The sequence below is a fragment of the Ambystoma mexicanum genome, chromosome 11, assembly GCF_040938575.1.
Source record: "Ambystoma mexicanum isolate Mex_15411 chromosome 11, UKY_AmexF1_1, whole genome shotgun sequence".
NCBI lineage: Eukaryota > Metazoa > Chordata > Amphibia > Caudata > Ambystomatidae > Ambystoma > Ambystoma mexicanum.
Genome location: NC_090934.1, coordinates 785,837,453 through 785,863,251, shown reverse-complemented (window position 1 = coordinate 785,863,251; position 25,799 = coordinate 785,837,453). Strand labels below are relative to the sequence as shown.

At 44.2% G+C, this 25,799-nt stretch overlaps 1 protein-coding gene across 6 annotated transcripts in view; it reads right to left on the bottom strand.

Annotated features, from left to right (window-relative positions):
- Nucleotides 1–313: 313 nt before the first annotated feature.
- STK33 (serine/threonine kinase 33) overlaps nt 314–25,799 on the bottom strand; it is a 1,615,433-nt gene continuing 1,589,947 nt past the window's right edge. For all 6 annotated transcript variants that reach the window (XM_069623713.1, XM_069623715.1, XM_069623714.1 and 3 more), the window contains one exon: nt 314–3,220. In XM_069623713.1, coding sequence (XP_069479814.1) covers nt 3,008–3,220 — 213 coding nt within the window. In that variant the 3' untranslated portion in view covers nt 314–3,007. The remainder of the gene's footprint in view (nt 3,221–25,799) is intronic.

Below are 25,799 nucleotides of genomic sequence, written 5' to 3'. Positions count from 1 at the left end.
AAATAGAAACATTGTTGAAAATCCTTATTTAGGTATGATAACCACAAAGCACAGTATGTGTTGACCCACTATACAGATACCTGATAGTATACAAACATCCAACTAAAACTGTTTCAAAACGCATCAAAACGTTTTGTTTGATTAGAAGCTGAACAATTGTCATGGGGTGTGTGTTTATGTAGATATATGATGCTTTTCAGGTTTACAGCACTGTCCTGCCTGGAATGCAAAAAGAAGCCTTAATAATAGGTTATCAGTTCATTTTCACATTAAACACCAAACAAGGCTGATGTTTTGATTACTGGAAGTAAAGTAAAGATGTGAGAAGTTTTATTTTACAGTTATTCAGATGTAAGTATTATTTACAAAGAAAGAAAACCCAGTCTTACCAAAATCGCATTTGAAAAGAAATATAAGAAAGTGCATTTTTACTGAGCTTTAAAATATTGCATCATATACAGTATTCAGTATTTCTTTACTCTTTTCCAGAATATGTAATTAAAAGCAAGGCAAAAAAACAAACCCATGCACGTTACAAAAAAATAAAAACTTTTTGATGGTTTAAAAGGAAAAAAAACCCATAGAATCCTTAAACCGACATTCAATGTGTCCATGTACTGGATTATTTTTAAATTGATTAAAAAGCCAAACACAATTTAATGTAATTCCATCATTATTTGTTTTCCTTTATTGAGTCAAATGATTATAATATAACCTATGTGAATTGGGCCTACCTCCCAGAGGTACGCTACTTAGTATACGCATTTTAGTAATGACACTTTTTGATTAAACCCCTAATGTATCCTGAGAGCACAAGATACAGGGGACGTTAAAGAACACTTGGAATTTATATTTAGGATAGACAGAGTGCAGAATGTAATGAACATGCCACTATTTCAATGGAAGTAGCACTTTACAAGTTTTAGAATCCCATAAATCGACTTCACAATACATTATATACTGTATGCTGATTGCAAAACACAATAACACGTTCCAAAAGACTACTTGCAATGGCAGTCTTTTCATATGGAATACAGTGTTTCACAATTTGTATCAAACTGCCTTGCCTACATTGTGCAGATTATGTTACAGGCCCGTTCTTTTGAGGTGTAAATTGCCCCTGAAGGAAATACTGCAATAGTCACTGGAATTAGGAGACACAATCTGAACTTCCTACTAGAACAGCAACTCCAAACTGTAGACATATATATTCTAATGTCCAGGCTGTATGACGACGAACTACTTTACACTGATTTCCAAGGACATCCTGGTTGTACATTAAAAATGAAACATGCTTATAGAGCCGTTCATTTTTATTACTGTACTATGTTTGATTTGCCTATCTACATAAATACCATTTTTATGGCGCAAGGGTGACACGTCCTTTTTATTTTTCGAATTTTGTTGAAAGCCTGTTATTGTTGGGAGTGCCGTCCACCCACACTTGGCCTGAATAGATGCAAAAATTGATTGTTTATAGTTCTTCCTCTCTGAAGCAATTTTTTGCAAGATACACAGGGGACTTCAATTGGATAAACTGCCACCAAATGCACATAATTAGGACACGACTAATTATGATTGTATACCAGCTTTGAGACCATATAGGGGGCATCTAGCCTGGTATTGTACTTGTGGGGTATTTTATCCTTTGTGGGTGCAATTCTACCAAAGTCATTCACCTCTTACAGTCAATGATGACAACAAGATGCTGAGGCTGAGAGGAGCAAATGGGGTTTGAGAGATGCGAGAAAGTTACAAAATATAATGTGTTAAGTTCTTAAAGAGCACAAAAGATGTTGAACAAGAAAAGAAAACATCTTTATGCGTGTGGAAGCAGCGGCTACAGCAAAAATGGTTGCAACGCAACGATTGTCACCTATAATTATTATAACCAACATTAGCTAGAGCGAACGGCAGGTATGAGAAGTTAGGTACATTTCTTTGCACCAGAGCAATGAAACAATTGAAGCGAAGAAGTTACAGAACAAGAAACTCCAGGTCTCCACGCCACAATATTTGGAGATCTTACAAATATTGCTTCCAATCCCAAAGGATTTCAGGGCTTGATAAACAGATTTTGCAGACTGCAATATCCCGGTAAGTATTGGTAAAAAGAGACGTACTATAAAAACTCCCTATTGAGAAGGCTATCGTACAATGCAATGCTTGTAACGAATATAGAACTTTCAAGTGCATTATCTCAACAGCTGGATATAACTCGAGGTGGGTTGCAGACAAACAAATGTTCTGTCAATAGACTGCATTTATAGTTTCGCTGCTGGAGGCAGAGTGACAGTGCTCAGCTGACTGTCTTCATCTTGAAAGAAGGTGCACAGGTGCCCAATATTTGCTTGCCCCAGCAGGAATTGAGATGGCAGAAATCACCTCTAGCAATTTATTACAGGTGATTTATGATGGCATGTAATCATTGCAGGCACAGTCTGATCTCAGAACTAGCAGGAAATAAGGTGATGTTTTAAAAGATTGGCTATGCATTTTCCCACTCCTCATATTACAAGATAATACAAACATCCAGGTTCTTTATAAATTCGCAATTATAACAACATCTCCTTACAATATTGCATTCGCTGTGTGTCTCATAATGTCCAGAATTATTGTGAAAGGGCTGATGTATGGACAGCTTTGCAGGTATATGATGTATAAAATGCCTAGGCACCTAAATACAATACGGGGCAAAGACAGCTAAAGGATTTATGAAACCCATGTCTGAGAGCTGTCCACGAAGAAACATCAGGTGCACATAACATATTATAAAGAAATCAGTTTGTAAATCACAAAAATATATGTCCTTTCACAAGTTTCAAGAGTTCGCCATGTGTTGGAGGCAAATGTCAAAATATGAATCTGAAAGGAAGTGTGCCTCAAGACTCATAAGAACATAGTGTCTGACATTTTAGGATCCAATCTGATGTCCATCTTAGATGCAGAAACCTTATTTTGGCAAAAAAGGTAATCTATGTATGTAATCGTCACTGGCGTTTTTTTCCTATGTTTTTTTTGTCTTGAAACTGACATTAGGTTTGGTTGTACTCTTTTGTCCAACGGCCTGGCTTGCTTGTCCTGGGGGCTTGCTCACGTCTCCCTTTGGACAAGGTGCAGGTTGCTTGAGAGAATTACTGCCAAGCATCAAAGAGCTATCTTGGATTTCGTGAGTTCGCCTTACATGTGACAATGGTGAGGATTTTCCAGTTGAAGGAATCTAAAACAGAAATAAAACATCAAAACATTATACATTCAATAATTTTACCATATGAAATAAAATGTTACAATACCTGCCCAACTCGAGCATTTAAAGGTGAACGCTGCCTATGTTCTAACAGTATTCTGACACCCACATATGTTACAGAACTGCAGTTATGTATGCAGAGCATTTTAGTAAAGGACCATTGTGTAATACTCATATGATCCTGCACAAACACAAAACACATTCTAAGGGAATCTATAGGGTATGTTACGGATTACGTCAGTAGGTGAACAACAGGCAGTGTTTTAAATACAACCTGTTTTTACTAAACATATTCATTATGCACTTGGGGTATTTACATATGTAATCCAACGAAGGTGGCGAGAAAACTGGTCGAACTGGATTGGATTAGAACAAAAGATAAAGCAACTTTGTGTAAACTAAGAACCTCCCTCTTGTCCCTAAAAGAATCAACGAGGTCAGAGGTTACCTGAAAAAATTCCCGGACAAACACCTGTGTCACACCTTCCTCAGAATCAGACTAAACCTTCTGAAGACAAATGAGATCCTGTCCAGAAGAGGTGTATCCCCATCAGACAAGTGCTGATACTGTGACACCTATCAGGTGACATCAATTCGACACTGCTTGTTGGTGTGTAAGGGTACCCAAGAAGCAAGGGAAATAGATCTTAAGAGATTTCTGGGCAACTCGATTACAGTCAAGGCAGAAGAATGGTGGACACGATTGATGGGTGGAGAGAAAACAGAATGGGCAGTGGCTGTGGTTCTATTCTTCAAACAAATTGGACTGGTACAGGAGCATAAAACGGGCACCAGAGACCTGAGGACAACCACAGACTCTAAGTGCAGTTCAGCCCGAAAATATTTAAGGACATATATTTAAGGACACAGGAACTAAGGAAAAGGGAAACCAAACTTTGATGAGTGAATGTTTTGTAAAAATTGTATTACAATTAAATCAAAATAAAAAATAAAAAAAGATGTAATTAATACATAACTTTAACTACAACCCAACAGTTGAAGGAAAAAATGTTTTGGCCCCATTAGTCGAGGGAAGTGCTAGCCCATCCCCTCCATTTGCAGGCCAAAATGATTTGGGTATTTCACAAAAGGTGGACAAGGAAGTGAGCATCTATTACACAGAAACTAAGTGTCAGGGTTGTAACCCGAAACCCTGTGAACGTTATAAAGGGATCTTTGAAGTGTGAGCTTCTTTTGTGAACAGACTTATTGTGACACAAAGGGATACTCAGGAGAGAGGCTACAGCAGGCAAGGAGAAACTACCATGACCATTCCAAGATGGACATTCCTTTTTTGTTACTCCTACTTAAATGAGGAGAGGCTTGTTAACAGGTTTTTGGAAAACAGGCAAAAAAGCCCACTTGGACGAAAGTAAGGTAGGGGAATTCACATTGAATGTTCAGCCAAAACCACTGATTTATTTGGTCTCTGTCCTTAAAGATTACCAAGAATAATAATAGAGCAGCTTAGAGCCATACATCAAGGCTTGGTCTTGTCTGTTGATCCATGTCCGAGATATAATATGTGGTGTCATAAATGGAATCAATGTTCCTGCGCAGTTTAAGGCAACACAGTTACTGTCCTTTGGGGACAAGGGCCCATTGGGCCATCAACCAATCTTGGGAATTGAACACCCTTGGTAGTATTCAAATCCATCCTGGGGTGATTTTCTAGTGCTTCCTGCAGGTCTGGGAAGGGCTTGTCTCACGTCATTCAAGGACGACAAGGAAGACAGCAGAGTAACCACACCTGAAGAAAGTTCCAACTGTAAATCAGACAATGATCTCTCCGAAGATTTCAGACAAAGGTCGGTGTAGAAAACCTCAAGATGTCAAACCCTTCACAGGAGAGAGTAAGGTACCGTCTCATTGATTGACAAATCAAAAATTGTATGATTAGCAGATTCCCCCCCCTTCGCTCAGAACCTAAGCAAGGGGGTGGACATTTTCATTCCCACCCAAGGAGCAGTGAACACCACATTCACATTTTTCAGAGGAGAGAAGCCAGGCACCAGCCAACTGGATATGCTGGGTCAATTACTGCTTCAGGCATTATTCCCAGCTGTGTCCCTGTTGCAGTGGCATTCCTCAGCAGATGACCTGTATGTCTTTTTCCAGAACTTTGAAAGGAAAGCTGGAGTAGCCAGGTGGGGAAAACAGCTGTCCCAATATATCAAGTCCCACTTTGCTTCAGGTACCTTCTCAAATGTTGACCGCCAACCGACAAATAAAAAATACTTTTTGAGAGATGCAATGCTGAAGAGACGTGGGATAGACCAGGATTACCAATGGCAACTCTGGTGAGAAATTTACTCGCTTACAAAAAAAACATCTTAGCAGATAAGAATGTGTATTCTCTTCCAAACATGGCTAGGAACATGGCATGGCTAAGTGCTTGTGTGGAAGAAAGGGTAGTCCAGGCTTCCCTCCCCTCCATTCTTGTCCCCACATGCTCACTATGCTCGTTCCATGGCTGGCCACACGCCTCTGGCCAAGGTGCTGGACAGCCTCGGGCGACACATATATGTGCAACACCTATAAGAGGATCGACTCCCGACTCCATTTTGTAAGGTCACAGACTCCATTTTGTTCTGGTTCTAGTAAGCCTCGCAGAGGCACCAGTCTGCAGGCCTGCACCTCTCCCCCTGGGTCCGCGCGCAGTTAGCCAGTCACACTCCCCCTTCTCCTCCCCTGTGCCGTCTCTGCAGCAAGCCCGTTCTCACGGAAGTCGAGTGCGAAAAGTAACACTGCAAACACTGTATCGTTCGTCTTCCTTTTACATCACTGCCCTGCGAATGCACTGAGCCACAGTCTGGCTTGGAAAAAAACATCCATCTTCATAACTCTGAACCAGCATCACAGATCCCCAGGTTTAGAAACACAGACCCAGCCCCCAAGTTCTGTTTGATGTGCCAGTTGTGTGCCCTCCGACCAAATACCACCCTAGCTTACCCCTGATGTTTAATTCCAAGTGGCTATATATCGTTTCTTGTACTAAGACTATTGTCTTAGTACAAGAAACGGTATAAGCTGTCCGCCAAAGTAATTAATGCAGATAGTCCTAGAATATGACCTCAAGATAAGGCACCTCGACCCAATGAGTTTCCCTTTCCATTGTACATAATTTGTGGTTAAAAGATTTATTGTGTGTGTGTAGAAATATGTTAGGGTATGTGTGGCCAAAAGGGCATTGTTAGGTAGTATAAATTGTAACAGCTTGGACACCGCCTGACCCTGCGCTCCACCCAGAAAAGCCCAGCTGACCCGTGCAACCCGCACCGACACCACGTGGACTTCCACCAATCCTGAAGCACTGGGCCTACAGAAAATATATCGTCCTGTCCCCTTTGTCCAATCTCCACGATTAATGTATCCCCTATATTCCACGTCACAGATGACGTGATTTTGTAATAAATATGAATTGTTTTCCAATGTTTAAGAGAGCGCTCTCGGAGTCCTCTGTATGCCCTATTTTGCTTAGATACACTATCTCTTAACCTCACTCACACTTGGTCTTGGTCTCATTCCCTACCGGGGTGTGTTTGTTATTGACTCTCACTGGGGAGTGTGCATTGTATTTTGGGGGACTGCTCACTTTCATGCTGAAGAACAGTAGGAGCAACTGATCATAGTATAGTTCTTCAACTCCTTACCGACTCAGTTACAACAGCCATTAAGGAAAATGTATAAACCACCTAAGGAGCTAGCCATTTATACAGCCACAAGAAAACAAAGCCTAGGGGAAACAAAAAAAGAAGCCCTAGGAAGGCAGAGAACTGATGGTTAAGAGTCATGCCTGTGGAAAACCTATCATATAGCTTGTTCAAGCACTATTATTTCCCAGCCAGAACCAATGGTCATAACCTATTGCGTTCTGGATAAAGCAGCATAGTCCAACCATGACTGGTGGCTTGAACCAGAATATCTTGACTTTAAGCAACTGGTCCAAGAGAAGCCTGGCAGAAACTATTACCTCTCAGATAATATGGAGGGACAAGAGGTTTTGCCCTTTGCGATTCTGGAAGCCATCAGATAGCTGTACATGCAGATGTAGTGCTTCTTGAACAATTAAATACACATAGAATGGTCCCTATCACTTGTGCACATGGTGATAGAAGAATAAGTTACTTATCCCTGCTAACGTTCTTTCGACTCGATGTTCCTCCATCGTATTCCTCATCCTTAACATGTAATGTCCAGCTTCGGCTGCTTCAGAAATGTTTTTGGCAGAGAGCGCCCTGCGTCAATGGCGTTGAGTCCATGTCCCTCAGAGGCCTCCGTCGAGGGTGATGTCATCGGATGTTATAAGTAGCACACACGGCGCCCGTTGGCCTCAGTTCTATTTTCCCCTCCTCGTGCAGCAGATATGCCCATAACACGGTCCTGTCAGTACTCAGCCTTGATCGAACGAAAGCTGTAGTAGCATGGGAAATTCTACAGAGGGGTAGGGTGGGAGGCCGATGAGGAATACGTTGGAGGAACATCCAGTCAAAAGTATGTTACCAAGGGTAAGTAACTTGTTCTTCAAATGGATTGTATCCTCCAACATATTCCTCATCTTTGACAGACTCCCAAAGCAGTATCCAAGATAGGAGGAGGGTGTTAGGGATAATTCTCTTATAAGGCTAATTTCCCAAACCTAGTGAGTCCCCCAGCAGCTTTGCCAGATTTTTGGGGTTTCTTTTTTTTCTCCCACTCTTAGGCATGATTTGAGGTATGTCTTTGACTTATTGTGTGCTTATGGGCTATGGGGTCTTTTACTCCATAGAGTATCATCTGTTTTAGTGTATGTGTTACACAGCACCCTCAGTGCAGTAACACAGGGGTGTCATAGTAAACCCAAACATAGACTCCATACCCTGGGACTGACTACTGTCTCCCAGGGCATGTAAAGTCACCATTGGCTTTACTAGTCCAAAATTGTGAACAGAACCAATACAAACCATAATATTGTGGAAGTACTGGAAGGGGTTAATTTGATTGCCCCTGGGTCTGTTTCCAAGGGGGCACTGTCCAGTCCCCCCTTGTCGAGTTTCTGGCTGGTGGCAGAGGTTAGCACGCAAAATATTCCACCAGAATATTTCCTATGGGATTTTCCCATTGATTTTAAACGCACCACTTTTTGGTGCAATGTTAAAGATACCGTGGGTTTAATTATTTAATACAAAATCACCGGTTGGGTCTTTTCGCCAGAACTCTTTTCCGAAATGGCATTTGTGTCCGCCTCTGTAACTCGAACCAAGATCGGGCCCTTGGTTCCACTTTTTGGCGGGCTTCTCCACAGAAGCCCTCCAACTGGTGCCACTCTGTCTGGGTTCCACAGGATGTGTGGGTGGGGGAATTGGCACCCTGGACTGCGTTGTCATAGCAACCCAAGTCGCACTCTGTTCTGATTGGCCCAGTGGTGAGCCGCCCGGCTCACCACTTAGCATGTATGAGTGACAGCTAGGCTGTTGAATGGGGGTTTTTCTGCATAAAAGCAGGGCTTTTGGGAATGGAACTTCAGAAGTCACCACAGGACCTAAGAAATCCAAAGAGGGGGGAAGCTGAGCCATCTGCAACGACGACACCACTGGTGGAGCCCTGCTGCAACGACCTCACCACTTTCCAGACGACAAGAGAAGATCTTCTGCTGTAAGAGTCTTCTCCCTTTGAGCTGGTGGGGACAACCAGTTCACCATTCACCTTCCAGGACATCCCTTGGTCGAATCGCCAGTGCCAAGCACCCCAGCGGCTGGATAGCCAAGCTTCACCACTGTGACCACGAATAAAAGGAACGCACCTTTTTACCGACCGAACTCCGCAGCTGGTCTCTTCCCTGGGCAGTGCAACGACTCCAAGTTTCCTCCTCGATGAGACCTTCTCTTCACCTGGTCGAAACCACAAACTGCACCCGCTGCCAGGAACAACTGCCACCGCTGGAGCTTCCTCACTCTTTAAGGTACTGTCTTCCGCCTGGCCTCCCTTTCTGCAGATTGCTAAAGGGGACCCTTAAATCCTTGGATTTCCAACTGGGTTGGCCCCAGACCTTCTAACTTTACCTTTCGCATCAAACCAACCTCCTTTGAACACTTCTGCAAAGACTTGAGTGCTTTTTAAACTGTGAGATCTTGGGCACATTTCGCCTTGCTCCATTTAAAGTGGGGCTGGCCTATGAACTTTGGCTCTACAGTAGACTCTGCCTTCACTAACTTGCTGTGGTCTTAGAAAAGTGATGGGAACCGTTTTATTTTCATGACCTGCCTTTTTCTCTCCCTTTAACTTAATTATTGGAGTGCCATCTAAGTTACGCGCTCACATCTGTTTTCACAAATAGTGGCGTTTTGACCTAGACTTGTCTAATTATTAAGGGAGGTGTGTATACTTTATCTGACTGTTTGAACTTGCTTTTATTTAGAGTGCTTAGTGTATTTCCTAAAGTGTGTTTAAAATAAATAATTATATACTTTTGATACCAAGCTCTGGTCAGTGTTTGCTTGCTCTACTGTGTTTTTAGCCCTATTGTGTATCCTCTGTATACTGCCCTACTCATCTTGAGAGAAGTCTGAATGCTCAGCCACAGCTACCAGGTAAATCTGGGTGGTGCAGACTGCTACCAATTGCGTTTACTGCTTACTCCTGTAGTCTTAATCTTCTTGCAGTGTTCCCCAAGGGAACTGCACAGGATTCTGCCTAACAGAGGATGAAGAATTTAGACAAGTGGAAATCATTATTTTTTTTTTTTAAAGGCTGATTAAAGCACTGCCTTACCCAAAGCAACATCCTGAGCATGGGAGGTATCCAGAAAATAATGAATAATGCTTAGTAAGCGTGTGTACTGATGACCACATTGCAGCATCACAGATGTTTTTAATAGGGACAGCCTTTTGCAGGGCAGTCGATGTGGCCATGCCCGTGGTGGAATGAGCACGCAAGCCCTCAGGAGGGTCCTTGCCCGACAGTCTATGGCATTCAGAAATAGAGAGGATGGTCCATCTAGACAAGGTCTGTTTAGAAACAGCCTGGCCCAGTTTGTGTCCTGTATACCCCACAAAGAGATGGTTGTCCACTCACACTTTGGACATTCTGGAAATATAAAAGCTTAAAGCTCTCCTATGGTCAAACCTATGGATCCTTTCCTCTTTGTTACTAGGATGCAGAGGAGCATAGAAGGCTGGCAGCACAATTTCTGACTTAATTGAAAGTCAGAAACTACTTTAGGTAGAAAGGAGGGTTTCACCCTCAACACAACCCTGTCCTTGTGGAATATAGTAAAGGGTGGATTGGAAGAAAGTGCCTGCAACTCGCTCACTCTACGTGCAGATGTAGTAGCAACCAATAGAATTGTCTTAAAGGTTAACAACCCCAACGAACATGTGTGCGAGGGTTGAAATGGGGCACACATCAGAAATTTCAAAATCAGGTCGAGGTCCCAAACCGGAACCTGAAAAGTAGAAGGCGGGAACACATTTGTGAGCCCTTTAAGAAACGGAGTGACCAGTGGGATCTTGAAATAGGAGCATTCCTCGGAAGAGTGCTTACAGATTGAAAGTGCCCTCCAGGTAACCCTTAATGGTTCCAGCCTGAAGACCTTTGTGTGCTAATGAAAGCAAAAAGGATAGAACATCTGGAGTTGTACACTGAAAAGGATCAACATTCTTTTCCCTGCACCAGTCGCAAAACTTATACCAACGGCAACGGTACAGAGACTTTGTTGCTGGCCTTCTGGCCGAAAGCAACACCTCCATCACATCATCTGGGAGGCCCCAATCCTTGTACCTCAACCTTTCAGAAACTAAGTGTGAAGGTTGAGAGTCTTGACCTCGGGATGGAGAACCCGAACCTCCTCTCGCGAGAGAAGATCCTCTCGTTGTGGAAGACGTATCGGAGGACAGATGGACATGTCCAGAAGGTCCGGGTACCACGTTCTCGTGGTCCAATTCGGGGCAATGAGGATCATGTGGTCCCAAACGGCCTCAACCTCTTAAATACTTGAGGAATTACAGGAACTGGAGGAAATGCGTACAGAAGTGGGAATTCCCAATCCATCACAAACGTGTCTCCTAGAGCGCCTCAGAGGAAATTCCCTTGAGCAGTACAGCTCACATTTCCAGTTGACAGTGGTCGCGAACATATCCAATGGAGGGTTTCCCCAAAGGGCAATGATCTCTTGAAGGACTTCCAGAGCAAGTTCCCACTCGTGGGAGACTGTGCGCTGCCTGCTCAGAGCATCTGCCGCTGTGTTCTCCTCCCAGGCCAGGTGAACTGCCGATAGGGAGATTCATTCTTGTATTGCCCAGTACAAGAGCTGCATTTCCTCTCTTCCCAGTGGTAGTGACCCTACGCCTCTTCTCTTGTTGAGGTAGTGCATGGCCACTGTGTTGTCCGTCATTATCAGGACATTCTTTCCCCATACAGATGGCAGAAAGGTCTTCAGCGATAGTCCGATTGCTCTCAGCTCCAAAAGAATGATGTGTAGCCTGGACTCCGATGGAGACCACCAACCACTGATTGTTAGATCGTTGGTGTGAGCTTCCCACCCGTGAGGGAGGCGTTCGTTACTACTGTGACCCCCGGCCATGGTTGCCAAAAAGGTTCTCCCTTTAGAATATTTGCCTCGCAGGCCCATCACAGAAGATCCTGGGAGACTCTGGTTGAAATCTGAAGCCGGTCCGCCATCTTGCCGGAGAACTTGGACCATTGTGTCCCGAGAGCCCACTGAAGGGATCTCATTTTCAGGCGGGCCTCTGGCACCAGAAAAACGCAGGATGCCATGAGGCCGAGCAACTTCAAGGCCGGAAGACTCTGGGCACTCTGGAATTTTGTTACCATCTGGAGAATGTCTTGAGCCCCCACCTTGGGTGGCAAGCACTTTCCCAAGGATGTGTAAAACAGCCCCGATGTACTGGAGCTGCTGGGAAGGTGTGGCAGGTAACGTTGAGATGATCCAAGGCTTGTTCGGGAGAATGCGCCCTGATCAGCCAATCGTCCAAGTAAGGGTAGACGTGAATCCCCCTTCTCCTGGGATGCGCTGCCACCACCACCATCAGTTTGGTGAAGACCTTCTGGCAGAGGTCAACCAGAATGGCAGGACCTTAAACTGATAGTGCAAGCCGCCTACGGCGAACCTCAGGTATTTTCTGTGCAGAAGATGGATTGGCACATGAAAATAAACATCCTGAAGGTCCAATGACACCAACCAATCCTGAAGTTAGAGGGCCTGAAGGATCTGAGAAAGAGTGACCATCTTGAACTTGTCCTTCCAGAGGAACATTATCTCAAGTCCAAGATGGGTCTCAGTGCCCCGTCCTTCTTGGGAATCAAAATATATGGGGAATACCAACCCTTGTTCCTCTCCTCCACAGGCACTGGTTCTACAGCGCCTTTCTCTAGCAGGGTCAAGATTTCCTGTACAAGGAGAGGATCCGGAATCCTCAAAGAGTGTCTCCCCAGGCTTTTTTATAAAAGGAAGGCAATAACCATGGCCTATTGTCTCCAGAGCCCAAGCATCTGAAGTAATGTCTCGCCAGTCTTCTAGATGCTGAGACAGTATGCCACCCGCTGGTGAGCTGTGACTCAAGCCCTCAGAGCTGTTTTGAAACAGCTGTACCAAAGGCTGATGGTAAAGAGGCTGCTGCTTGAACTGGCTTAGGCACCTCTACCTCGTCCACACGTGCACATTTTCATTGGCCTCTTTGACTGGCTATTCCTCTTGCCCTACCAAATGAGGAATAGTAGCGAAAAGATATACCCCTCCAAGGCTGTCTGCTAGGATGAAAAGGCTGAGGTTGCCTAACGGCGGCGCCTAAAGACTTGGCCGCGCTTTAGAGGTCTGCAACTTCTCAAGGCTCTCGTCAACCTTGCTGTCAAAAAGAGGAGACCCATCAAATGGCATGTTGAGAAGTCGAGCCTGCAGATCAGGTGCAAAACCCTGTGCTGGTAGCTATGGACCTGCTGATGCTATCTGCAGAAGCCAACCCAGACTGAAGGGACTCACACATGGCTTCCTTGCCGTCCTTAACAATAGCCAGGAAGCCGTCCCATTCTTACCCCTCAGGAATATGGTCTGCCGCCATAGAGATGCACTCCCACAGAGTGTACAAAAATGTTACAAGGGCACAAGTGGAGTTGGCATATTTCAACATCATACTCCCAGCCGAAAATACCTTTTGCCCTCTCCTACAAGGTCATCAAAAGACGGAAAATAGAAATCTAATACATACGCTTAGATATTCAAGCCAGAGTTTCCAAATAAAAAGAATAATCTACAAAAATTGGGAACTAATCAAATCCGATGAAACTCTTTCACATCTATTTCCAGATCCACCAATGATGGCATATAAACGTGGAAAAAATTTCAGAGATCAACTAATAAGAGCTGAAAGAGTGAAACAGACATCACAGAGGACATTAAGCAAACCAAAAGCTGGCACCTTTGCTTGTCAACACTGTAACAATCTGATCAAATGTGACCATACCCGCCATCCACAGACAGGCAAAAAGATCTTTCTAAAGAACTTTGCAACATGTGATACAAAAAATGTTATCTATGCCATACGCTGCCCCTGTGGTAAATATTATGTTGGAAAGACAAACAGGAGAGCTAAAGATAGATGGACGGAACACAAATCCTGTATCAGGACAAAAAGCACTAATTCACTGGTCTTCAGACACTTTTGAGATATGAGACATAACGTCTCCCAAATGAGATTAGCAATACTGGAAATTATACGCCCATTCAGCTGGGGAGGTAACTTACCCAAACTGCTAGCACAAAGGGAATTGTTTTGGATAAACAAACTTGATGCGATGACCCCTTTGGGTCTAAATGAAGAATATTACTTAGGACCGTTCCTGTAAAAATACATCTAAGAGTCATAAGTGCCATTTCTTAACTCCTGTTTGTTTCCTTTATGTTTTTATGATCGAAAATAGTTATCTAAACCATATGATGGTAGTTGGATACTATTATCAAAAATCTAGACAATATTGTACACCCGGCGATCATGAGTTAGATGACTAACATTTTACTTTGCTACTAAAGTATGCCTTGTATTTCATGCTTTTACTGTACATTATGGTGGTTAGATACTTTTTTTTTAATCCACATATATTATGAAATCTGGAAAATAATGTACACCCAACTGTTATGGGGCAGATAATGATTATTCTATTATGTTGTTAAAATACGCTTAACACTTCATGCCTTTAACATATATAAAAACGCTATTGCTCTATAGCTACCTCGAACATCAGAAGCCGACCTTAATTGCAAAAATGTCCATTCTTGCATTAAGCCAAGTTAGACCATATTAGCTTCTTCTTCACAACAGGCGCTCTTTTTTTCTTATAATACATCTATTTCCGGTTTTTCTAAAATCGAATTTTTGAAAGAAATCTCCGCCTTTTACTTTAAAGATACATCATACTACAACCTCAGTATGCCAAGGTCCTCGTTTTTACGCACAGTAACCACATTGTAATTTTGTACGTCACATATGGTGGCGCAGCCATTTACTTGTACAAATGTCAACCCTATGGCCTCAGAAACTACAATTTTTCCATCACTCTACATTTTGTATTACTTTCCGTCACTATGACGCAGCGCGCGCATCCGCGAGTGACGTCATCAATTTTGGCGCTGCATGCGCGAGTTACATCGCGCATGCGCGAGTGACGTCATGCAGACCACTTTTACATATATAAACACCCTTGCGATAGATGCGGTCGGAAAGCAGCGCTTCCTGACCACATCTCCGCTACTGGACCATTTCGATACTCCTAATTGGTAAGTCTATACAGGGGTTACCTCTTTATGCCCATGTTCTTAACCAGTTCCTCAGATTCTAATATGCACATCCTCCCCTAGGAGACAAGAATCAGCTAATATTCAGTACAGATGTCACTTCAGTAAAGAAACTACTTGGGAACCCCTTTCCCTCACCTGTAATAGAGCCACTTCTTCAGACCTTTAGAAGAGGGTGAGTTTCTCCCAGAATGCTTACATCATGTATATCCACAATGGTCATTGATTAGGCAGTTGCTAAAAACACCACATCTAATTCAAGTATTATGTTACTGGTCACACAGTGTGTTTAAACCACCATTTTATAGCTCAACCCTGCCCATACTAAAACTTCTTCCTGATACCAATAAGTGTCTATTACCAAAATTATTTCACAGTTCAGTATCATCAGACATCCAAGGACACTAGGGACTTGTTGTCTATCTCTTGACTATTCTTACTAAAAATGTAATTGTTTTTTTTTAAAAGAAAAAAACTGAATTTGGATAAAATACTTTTATTTGAATGAAAAATGTCATAAAAACATTCTTTTGAATTTAGCATGACACTCATGTAATTTCCTTTCTATATATGTTCTTTATAGATGCTTTTGAAAGTTATGTTGAAAATTGAAGCCCCTGATGAAGAGAATATTAATCTCGAAACGCGGTGGGCCATCACAGAAAAAAATCAATAAAAAGGAGAATACCCTTGTATTCTCAAAAAGCAAAATGATCTATTGAATTTCTTTATGAACTGTTGTCAAAATTTTGAATTACTAGAGATTTTCAAAACTTTGTTTAACTCAACTAGGCTTTATGCCATCTAGAAAGTGTGCAGGCGACCCAGTTTTCCATAATTTGTATTTCTTTTTGTTCCCCACAAGTACAAGGCATGCCAAGTTTCTCACAAAGCAAATGCGTTTGCGGAAAAACTGAACTGAGGCCAACGGGTGGTGTGCGTGCTACTTATAACATCTGATGACGTCATCCTCGACGGAGGCCTCCGAGGCACATCGACTGGATGCCATCGATGCAGGGTGCCCTCCGCCGAAAAATGTTCCGAAGCAGCCAAAGCTGGACATTACACGTCAGAGATGAGAAATACATTGGAGGACACAATCCATTTGAAAAGTGTATAACTACATTTCACTCCTGCGTTAATAGTTAACATTTCAAATCCAATACACCTTTGCTTTTATTTAGTTCTGATCCTAACATAGTGGAATTCATACATGTTACATACTGCTACACAAGGCTTAGTCACTTAACAATACTTAACAGTGATGGTTACAAATGATACTGTGGCAAACAATGAAGTACAGTGTCTTCCAACCTTGACTCTAGTTTTATTGTGTCAAATATAGTGTTTGATCTTACTGCTTTCCTTTATTCAAATCCAATACTGCATAATGTGTTGTAATGTCATAGAACTTCATGCAATGGCATCTACCTAAAAAGATCCATATTGCAACCTGTGGTAAAAGAGGATCCACACCTAGTCCTTCCCTTTCAAGGACTGGCTAGAAAAAGGGTTTAGAATAGATGACCTGGGTTCTTTGACAATTGGGTCCTGCGGATGTGTATGTTTGGTTCATGTCCCACCAGAGGCACAGTTCATCTCAGAAAGAAAATCCAGAGGATACAATTTGAAAATGCCATATTAAGGGTTTTATTATACCCAATACATTTATTACTGTGTGAGTTTAATCACAATTTAATCTGCACTCAGGCAATTATTTATTTAACATAGCAGGAATACATTTAAAAACACCATAATTCCATAAAAGTCATACTACTAAATCGTTCATGCATTCATCCACATCTGTACAACATACATCAATTCACTCATACAAAACATTAATAGATACAAGATAAAAATATATAACAAATATAACAATTCATCAACAATTCTATTATTGTACAAAAGGTTTTTTGTGCAAAACAAGTTGCATAACCACAGTAGGTTTTTGTAGGTGGTCAACAAATTGGGATAGGCCAAAAAGGAGATCTTCACAAGCAGCCTTATCCTGAATTTCTCTACCATTTTCGACGTATTAACGTTGTTTATGTTACGTCTTCATCAGGAGATTACAAAGAGTTTTCTTAGCACAACCGACAAGAATCAATCCGTTGTTTTTTGTGTGTGTAGGGCTGGAGACACTGTCATAAGAATTGGCAATGTCCAGATAAGGGTTCCTGCGTAGCAGATGGCTAGACTTGGTACTCCAATCCAAGTAATCCGGGAAGTGGGGAGGTGCAGATTGAGATAATCGCGCACCTCGGAAAAGATGTCTTTAACAGTGCCCGTGATTCAGGAGAGATGGAACCTGAATGTTTGGCGTCTGGAGCTGACGGCCGCTGAGAAGATCGGAACTAGGATCTGCGGGTGAAGCAAGCACTCGCACTGTCTCGGAATGACTCTGGAAACCGTTACCGCGCAGGGTAGGGCCTGAGCAGGCAAGGCCTATCCAAAATTCATAAATGCCCACTCAGCAGAGCTGTGTGGCCATTTACAGATGTCATTATTGCAGCTGAGGCGCACGGGTCACTCTCCGGCTCCTCCACACAAATCAGACAGGAACAAGGAAGTTCTTCCTGGTTCCTGTCTACATGCAGCGAAGGAGCCAGAGGCCTAGAGATAAGCTGAAGAGGTGGCATTGCATTGAAAGAGAAGGGAAACGGCTAAGGAAAGAAAAAAGCATTTTTGTTTGTGTGTGTGAGGATTGTATGTATGTATGTATGAATGAATGCATGCATGTGAGGGAGTGTGAATGGAGTGCATGGGTCCGAGCACGGGTTTGAATGAGAATGCAGTGTGAATGTTCTGGGTGCTCGTGTGAATGACAGAGAAGATGCGTGTGCATGTGCGTGTGTGTGTGTGTCTGTGTCTCGGGGGGGTGAAAGGAAGGGTGAGGGGTAATTGGAACATGAACATTTTTTGACAGGGACCTGGCATGTTTTACTGCCATTTTTGGGGAAAGCAAAGCCAACTTGATGAGTGTCATTACGGGAGGAGATTTTGGGTGGGGGGAGCTTACTACTATGGGACTGGTTGGTACTACTGTGGCATGGAATTATGTACTCGCATTAAAGGAAAAGCCAAAATGAGGAGTGTTCTTACATGGGGTAGGCAGGGTATATTTCCTTACTGTGGCATGGCATTTTTTTTTACTGGTGTTACAAATACATGAGGAGTGTTGTTATGTTTTTGGTAGCCAGCAAGGACTTGTTTTCTTATTGCGGCATGGCCTGTTTCACTGGCATTAAGGCAACGCCAACAGGAGAATGTTCTTACATTGGGATACTTGCATGCATTGGCAGACCCAGCATAAACATGTTTTGCTATAGCATCATTGATGGCATTATAGGCAAATCAAACCGAGTATGCTTTTATATGGCACCAGCAAGGACATGCATTGGCACAATCATCATGAAAATGTTGCTTACACTGGCAGAGTACTGGCATATAGTGGGCAAAGGCATCATGAAATGTGATATAAAATGTTCCTGTGCATTGTTGGTGACTTGGCATCTAACAATTTTTTTCATGTCTTACCCTAGAAAACCAAATGTAAACTGTGTAACTTTTTTCCTTATTCATCACAGAAAGCATACTGTAAATTGCAGCATTTTAACCCTTATTTAAAAAGATGTGTTGGGGGAGAACCCCCCCTCTCATCCAAACAAACTCGGATGGTTCATTGCATTCACTCGGGAGAAAATCAAACCCCCTTCACTCTGCGGGCTCCCCTTAGCAGGGGCCCAACTATATTAGCTTAAGGCTCCACTTGTCAGACAGTCCTGGCCACGCCTCTGCTGACTTTGCATCAAATTCAAATTAGAACAATTACTCATTGTTGTGACTTTTGTACACCTAGACTGTAGTCCGCTTTCCTCGATTCTTGTCGGTGCCTGTCCTACAGGACAGGACAGGACCCCTTTTGCACAGCCAAAAATAGATTCCCCTTTAAATATTTTAGCTGCGTGTTAAGGTGCAGCAGTGCAGGTGTGGTTAACACTGCTGACCCCACACACCAGCAACATCAGTCAGTCCTTGGATCTGCCTGTCGTGCTCTTTATATTAAAACTCCTTTTAGGGAGATGGCCAGCAAGGCATATGGAGGAAGTGGGACTGTGGACTAGTAGTACACAAGTCACTATGATAAGTAACGTTTTCTCACTTCTATGTCGCGTTCCCTTTCCCCCATACCTATGGGAGATTGCGTAGTACCTACCATCCAGGGGGAATGCCTAACATTTTAATCAAAGAGATTCTGCAAAGCAGCATGGCCAAATTTGGCATCTGCTTTGGAGCTTCTAGTAATGCATAAATGTTTGCAAAAAGCTGAACGGGAGGCCAAAGTGGCTGGATTGCTGATTACCTCCCCATGGTATGTTCTGTTGAAAAGCCACTACTACAGACTTAGCCTTAACTGCATGCAGGCCATTAGGTGCCAGTTTGTTTTGAAATCTGCAAGCTTCTAAAATACAGGCCACAATCCACCCTGCGATTGTAGCTTTGGAAGCTTCGAACGCTGGCTTTTGGCACAAAAAGGTCACAAAAAAGGATGTCAGACTTCCTAAAGTTTGTAGAATGGTCCAGATAAAATTTGAGAGGTATCTTTCCATCAAGAGAATGAAGAGTTCTCTCTTCATCTGATTGTGAACAAGAAAAAGAAAGTAGGGAGAACAACCTCCTGGTTGATGTGGAATGACGAACCCACCTTAGAGAGAAAGGAAGGATGGCTTTGTCCTTCTGGAAACAGTAAAAGGCCCAAAAAGAGGAAAGGGCTTGAATTTCGTTGATTCTCCTGGCAGATGGTAAGCCTACTAGAAAAGCTGCTCTCCATGTAACAAGTTTAATATCAGTTGAAGCTATGAGTTCAAACGGTTTGTGAGCAAGAGAAGTGAGGACCACATTAAGATTTCAAGTGGGATGCGGCCCTGTCACAGGAGGATACAAACGTAAAAAGCCTTCACAATGCCTTTTGAGGACAGGTTTGACTGTGGGCAAAAGAAGCAGATGAGAGCATATGTAAGGACCAATAGCTGATAAATACATCCTTACAAAACTCAACGTTGACTCCTGATGTAGCTAAACTAGAAAAGAAAGAACATCGTGCAGTAAATAAGAATGAGGTTGAGAGCCGCGCTCAAGCATCCAGTGACAGAAATGCGCTCACTTTCTCTTTTACTGCTGGTGCATAGATTATTTTCTAGCTGCTCGAATTGCTGCCAGATTCTCATCAGATGAAACAAGGTGGTCATAGAATTGCATCTATGGTACCAAGCCGCTAAGTTAATCTATCAAGGGGTGGGATGAACAACATGATCTCCCCTGATGGCTGAAAAGATCTAGTAACAAATGAAGAGGAAGAGGACCCTTCATTCTCAGGAGGTCCGAGTACCAAATGTGGGTCGGCCATTTCTTGGCAGTACTGGAGTGCAATGAAGGGAGGTCCGAAATGTTGACAGTACTTTCATTATCAGTGGAACAGAAGAAAATGCATGTAGACGCTCTTGATCCCAAGCGCTCTGTAGAACGTTTCCCAGAGAATCCGGGCTCGACTCATCAAGGATGCATAAAGGTTGCATTTGCGGTTCTGACAGATTGCAAATAAATCCACCTGTGGAGTTTCTTACACCTGAAGCACAGTCCGATTGAGTTGACACATGTGGTTGGAATATGAGAAGTGGCTGAGCCTGTTAGCCTCCACATTGAGATCTCCCCCGAGATGAATCACTTGGAGTGTCACCTGATGAAGAATGGCCCATACCCAGCTCTGAATAACCAGGGTACAAAGACAAGATTTATTTCCTCCCTGACGGTTAACATGAAACAGAAGACCAAGTTACTTCTTACCTTGTAACGTTCTTTCGACGGGATGTGCCTCCGACGTATTCCTCATCTTAGATATCTCCTTCCAGCTCTGCTGGCCTCGGAAAATTTTTCTCTCTCTAGAGGGCGCTGCGCGACGACGTCCTTCGAGTCGATGTCCCTCGACAGCCGCCGTATCGACGCCGACGTCATCCTGCCTATAAAGGCCGCGCGCAGCGCCCGTTGCTCATTTCCGTTTTGTAGCCCACAGTATTAATGTCTGGACTAGACTAATCACCCTGAAGGAGCGTAAGCTGCAACAACAAGGGAAGTAGAACTGCGGGGATGGATGGGAGGGTCGATGAGGAATACGTCGGAGGAACATCCCGTCGAAAGAACGTTACAAGGTAAGAAGTAACTTGTTCTTCGAAGGGATTGTGTCCTCCGACGTATTCCTCATCTTAGATATGCTCCCATAGCAGTATTCTATTATTGGAGGAGGGAGTACTGACTTCATGCTGTCTTCTATTGATGAATAGAATGCAGTACAGCCCTTCCAAACCTAGTCTCTTGACTGGAGGAGGAATCCAAATTGTAAAATCGTGTAAAGGTATGGCAGACGACCATGTAGCGGCCTCACAGATGTCTTTAACCGGCACACCTCTTTTGAGGGCGGATGAAGCTGCAATACCTCTGGTCGAATGAGCCCTAAGGTTTTGAGGGGGCTCTTTTCCTGCCAATTTATAACATTCCAGAATGGTTAGGATGATCCATCTGGAAATGGTCTGCTTAGTTATTGGTAACCCCAGCTTGTGACCTGTGTAACCTACAAACAGCTGGTCTGCCTGTCTTATCCTGGCTAGTCTACTGATGTAAAAACGTAAAGCCCTTCTAGGGTCTAGCCTGTGTAACCTCTCTTCCTCTTTCCCCGGGTGAGGAGGAGGATAGAAAGATGGGAGGGTAATCTTCTGAGTGATATGGAATTCAGAAACCACCTTTGGGAGGAAATTAGGCTTCACTTGCAGGACAACTTTGTCTTTGTGAAAGATAGTGTGAGGGGGTTTACAAGAAAGAGCTTGTAATTCGCTCACCCTTCTAGCAGATGTAATTGCTATTAATAAAACAGTTTTAAGGGTAAGGAATCTTAACGAACAAGAATGGAGTGGTTCGAAAGGTGTGCCCATCAGGAAAGTTAGGACTAAGTTTAAATCCCATAGGGGAACTTGGAATGGTCTTGGGGATAAACATTGGTTAACCCCTTAAGAAATCGTATTACCAAGGGTAACTTGAAATAGGATGGTTCTTCCGCAGTGCGCTTAAAGATGGATAGCGCTGCGAGGTAGCCCTTAATGGTGCCAACTTGAAGGCCTGAATTTGCCAAATATAGTAGGAAGGACAAAACCATTGGTGTACCACATGAAAAAGGGTTGATATTCTGTTCTCTACACCAGCTGCAAAATCTGTTCCAACGGCAGCGGTATAAAGACTTTGTTGCTGGCCTCCTTGCCGAAAGCAACACCTCCATAACCTCATCAGGGAGGTCCCAATCCTTGTACCTCAGCCTTTCAGAAGCCAAGCGTGAAGGTTGAGGGTTTTGATGTCTGGATGGAGAACCTGACCTCCCTTCTGTGAAAGTAGGTTCTCTCCGAGTGGAAGTCGAATTGGAGGGCAGATGGACAAGTCTAGAAGGTCCGGGTACCACGTTCTCCTGGCCCAATCCGGGGCAATTAGGATCATGGTTCTCCGGAATCTTCTCAACCTCCTGATCATTTGAGGAATGACAGGGACCGGTGGGAACGCGTACAGAAGCGGAAACTCCCAGTCCACTATGAACGCGTCTCCCAGAGCTCCTCTCGGGGGAAATTCCCTTGAGCAGAACAGGTCGCATTCCCTGTTGAGACTGGTGGCGAACAGATCTACCTGAGGGGTTCCCCAAAGGGCAAAGATCTCTTGAAGGACTTCCTGAGCTAGCTCCCACTCGTGGGAGACTGTGCTCTGCCTGCTCAGAGCGTCCGCTGTCAAGTTCTTCTCTCCGGCTAGGTGAACTGCCGATAGAGAGATTCCTTCTTGGATTGCCCAAAACCAGAGCTGCATCGCCTCTCTGCACAGGGGTAGTGATCCTGCGCCTCCTCTTTTGTTGAGGTAATGCATGGCCACCGTGTTGTCCGTCATTATCAGGACGTTCTTCCCTTGTACAGCTGGCAGGAACGCCTTCAGCGCAAGTCTGATGGCTCTCAGCTATAACAGGTTGTTATGTAGTCTGGACTCCGATGGAGACCAACGACCGCTGATGGTCAAGTCGTTGGCGTGGGCTCCCCACCCCGTGAGTGAGGCATCCGTGACTACTGTTATCTCCGGCCAGGGTTGCCAAAACTGTTCTCCTTTCAGAATGTTCTCCTGACAGGCCCACCACTGAAGGTCTCGAGCTACTCTGTCGGGAACCTGAAGAAGATCTGTCATTCTCCCTGAGAATTGTGACCACTGAGTCCTCAGTGCCCACTGGAGGGATCTCATTCTCAGGCGAGCCTCTGGCACTAGGAAAATGCAGGATGCCATGAGGCCTAGCAACCTCAAAAAGTCGAAGGCTGGGAGACGTTGGGCATGTTGGAACTTGGTAACCATCTGTAGAATATCTTGAGCCCTCACCTCTGGTGGCGAGGCTTTTCCCAGGGAAGTGTCCAGGATCGCTCCTATGAACTGGAGTCTCTGCGATGGTATCATTTGTGACTTCTTTAAATTGAGGGAGAAGCCCAGTCTGTGAAGGGAGTGGCACACATGATTTAGCTGGATCTGAGCTTGTTCCGAAGAAACAGCCCTGATCAACCAATCGTCCAGGTAGGGGTAGACGTGAATCCCTTCCCTCCTTAGACTTGCCGCCACTACCGACATTAACTTGGTGAAGACCCTCGGGATAGGTCAGCCCAAATAGCAGCACTCGAAATTGATAGTGAGAGTTGCCAATTGCAAACCTCAGGTATTTCCTGTGCTTGAGATGGATAGGCACATGGAAATAAGCGTCCTGAAGGTCAAGAGATACCAACCAGTCCTGGAACTGAAGGGCCTGGAGGATCTGAGAAAGAGTGACCATCTTGAATTTGTCTTTCCTGAGGAATTTGTTCAATTCTCGCAAGTCCAAGATGGGTCTCAGTCCTCCGTCTTTCTTCGGAATGAGAAAGTAAGGGGAGTACCAGCCCTTGTTCCTCTCCACTACAGGTACCGGTTCTATGGCACCTTTCTCTAGCAGGTCTAAAATTTCCTGCAAGAGGAGCGGATCTGGAGCTTTCTGAGAGCTGATCCCCGGTGGATGACTCTGAGGTATACGTAGGAAAGGTAGGCAGTAACCTTGGGCAACTGTTTCCAATGCATCTGACGTGATAGCCTGCCAAACCGCCAGATGTTGAGTCAACCTGCCTCCTACAGGTGTCCTGTGAGGGAAGTCCTCAGAGTGGTTTTGGGGCGGCTGATGCAGATGTCGATGGTAAAGAGGCACCTGCAGTTGCTGCGGCTTTTGAATATCTACCTCGTCCACCTCGGGTAGTTCTTCTTGGTCCCCTTTGAGCCGGTCGTCCTCTACCTCTTCCGAATGCGGAGTAGAAGCGAAAGGACTTGCCCCTCGCAGAGGTTCCTGAGGGACGAAAAGGTGTCTGACATTTTGCAGCTCCTAGGGATTTTGCTGCTGCTTTTGAAGTTTGCAGTTTCTCTAAACTGTCATCCGCCTTTTTTCCAGAACAAAGAAGAGCCATCGAATGGCATGTGCAAGAGCCTGGCTTGCACATCTGGGGCAAAACCAGACTTTCTCAACCAAGCGAATCTCCTGGTTGTTGTACTTGCCACCATTGCTCTGTCAGCCGAATCAATGCCCGTCTGGAGGGATTCGCACATAGCGTCTTTACCGTCCTGTATAATATTCAGGAACGCATCCCTTTCTTCTCCCTCCGGGATGCAGTCAGCCGCTGTAGAAGCACACTCCTAAAGTGTATGGCTGAATCTAGCAAGGGTGCAAGTAGCATTAACAGATTTTAACGCCATGCTACATGCTGAAAAGACTTTCTTTGCCATAGCATCATATTTTTTATCGTCCCTGTTCTGTGGGACGGTAGGATAAGCCGTCTTGACATCGGTAGAGGATGCTGCCTGTACCACCAGACTTTCTGGGGATGGGTGTTTAGATAAAAACTCTGGGTCTGTAGAGGATACCCTGTACTTTGTAAGACAGTTTTTTATTTACTGCTGGTACGACATCTGGGGTTTCCCAGTTTGTCATGATCTTCCTCTGAAGAGCTTTATGAAAAGGCACCACAGGATCCTCCTGTGGGCCTTTGTCAAGAATATCCGTGAGGTCCTCTTGTTGGAAAGATTGTGAAGGTGCAGACCACCCCATAAACTCTGTGATCCTGGCCATTAAGGCTCTATAGGGGGTTTCAGCATGTTCCCCCGGGTCTGGCCTAGCAAACTCCACCTCAGGGGAGGTGTCTAACCCACTTGCCTCATGTAAGGAATCATGAAGATCCTTTAACCTGCGTTCTTCAGGGGAAAATTCCTCTCTAATTGGGGTTACAGGTCCCTGCAACTCAAATGTTTCTTCCTGTTCAGACAATTCACCCTCTTCCAATATTGAGGACATAGTTCTCAATTGTTCTGAACTCATAAAGGGTGTAAACCCCATTTCCAAGGCCCAGGGTGCCGAACTTGTCATAATCGGCCTCGAAAACATCGATGTCGTCGACGCCGAAGGCTTCGAGCGTGGCGTCGAAAACAAAGGCGGAGGCCTCGAAGACCTCGACAGAATTGGGATTCTACTCGACAATCTCGAAGCCATCGACGTCGAGGGCCTGGGGATAGACACTGGGTATGTCGTAACCGTGACTTTTCTTGGCGTCGACAGACTCGTGTGTCGAAGGTCCCTTCGACGACGGCGTCCAAGACATCGACCTCGACGGAACTTTCGTCGACGGAACCTTCGAGGAA